Below are 1,215 nucleotides of genomic sequence, written 5' to 3'. Positions count from 1 at the left end.
TGTGACATATATTCCAGACCAGGAATCTAGTAGGGAACAGGGAGACACCTACTGTCTCAGATGGGTACCTGGGTGCGGGGGTCTCATACCCACTCAACCTTACCAAGTCTCCTGGTGCAGTCCATTGTCCCACTGCACAAGAGCAACAAAAAAGTGGTTATTTTGTGACATACATCTTGTCAACTTTGCATTATAGAATATAAATTTTGCATTACTATTATCCCCAGAGTTCTGCTGGAAGGCGGGCATCCTCCTATGGAGATGACCAATGATTCCATGTTGACAGAATTTCTCTTGGTGGGGCTTTCTGATCACCCGAAGCTGCAGACGGTTTTATTTGTGCTAGTTTTGTGCATGTATCTGATGATCCTGCTTGGAAATGGCGTTCTTATCGCAGTAGTCATCCATGACATCCGCCTGCACACTCCCATGTATTTTTTCCTCTGTAATCTTTCCTTCCTGGACATCTGCTACACAAGCTCTTCTGTCCCCCTAATTCTCAGTAGCTTCCTGACAGTAAGGAAGAGAGTGTCCTTCTCTGAGTGTATGATTCAAATGTTCTTCTCCTTTGCCATGGGTGCCACAGAATGTGTACTTCTAGGCACGATGGCACTTGACCGCTTTATGGCCATCTGTTACCCACTGAGGTATCCTGTCATCATGAGCAAGGATACCTATGTGCCCATGGCAGCTGGATGCTGGGTTGCTGGGCTTGTTGACTCAGTGGTACAGACCTCTCTTGCAGTGCAATTACCATTCTGCACTAATAATGTCATTCACCACTTCGTCTGCGAAATTCTGGGCATTCTGGAACTGGCTTGTGCAGATATTTCAATCAACGTGATCAGCCTAACAGGGTCAAATCTGCTTTTTCTAGCTGTTCCGTTGCTAGTTATTGCTGTCTCTTACATGTTCATCATTGCAACTATTTTGAGGATTCCTTCTGCTGAAGGAAAACGGAAGGCCTTCTCCACCTGCTCTGCCCACCTGACAGTGGTAATTATCTTCTATGGAACCATCTTCTCCATGTACGCAAAGCCCAAGTCTAAAGACACCGCTGGGGCAGGCCATCAAAGCGTGATGGAGGCCCTCATCTCCCTCTTCTATGGGGTGATGACCCCCATGCTCAATCCTCTTATCTACAGTCTGAGGAATAAGGATGTGAAGGCTGCTGTTCAGAACATGCTGGGAAGGAAAACGTTGAGTAAGATGTAA

At 46.4% G+C, this 1,215-nt stretch overlaps 1 protein-coding gene across 1 annotated transcript; it reads left to right on the top strand.

Annotated features, from left to right (window-relative positions):
* The first annotated feature begins 255 nt into the window (after nt 1–255).
* On the top strand, nt 256–1,215 carry Olfr272 (olfactory receptor 272). Its single transcript, NM_146839.1, has one exon. The coding sequence runs from the start codon at nt 256–258 to the stop codon at nt 1,213–1,215; it is 960 nt and encodes a 319-aa protein (NP_667050.1).

Source organism: Mus musculus, chromosome 4 (genome assembly GCF_000001635.26).
Source record: "Mus musculus strain C57BL/6J chromosome 4, GRCm38.p6 C57BL/6J".
Classification (NCBI taxonomy): domain Eukaryota; kingdom Metazoa; phylum Chordata; class Mammalia; order Rodentia; family Muridae; genus Mus; species Mus musculus.
The sequence above is the reverse complement of the archived record's forward strand: the minus strand, read 5'-3'. Positions and strand labels throughout refer to the sequence as shown.

What these genes read in the sequence shown, in the direction of transcription:
- Olfr272 (NM_146839.1), top strand. Translation starts at nt 256, where the DNA reads ATGGAGATGACCAATGATTCCATGTTGACAGAATTTCTCTTGGTGGGG.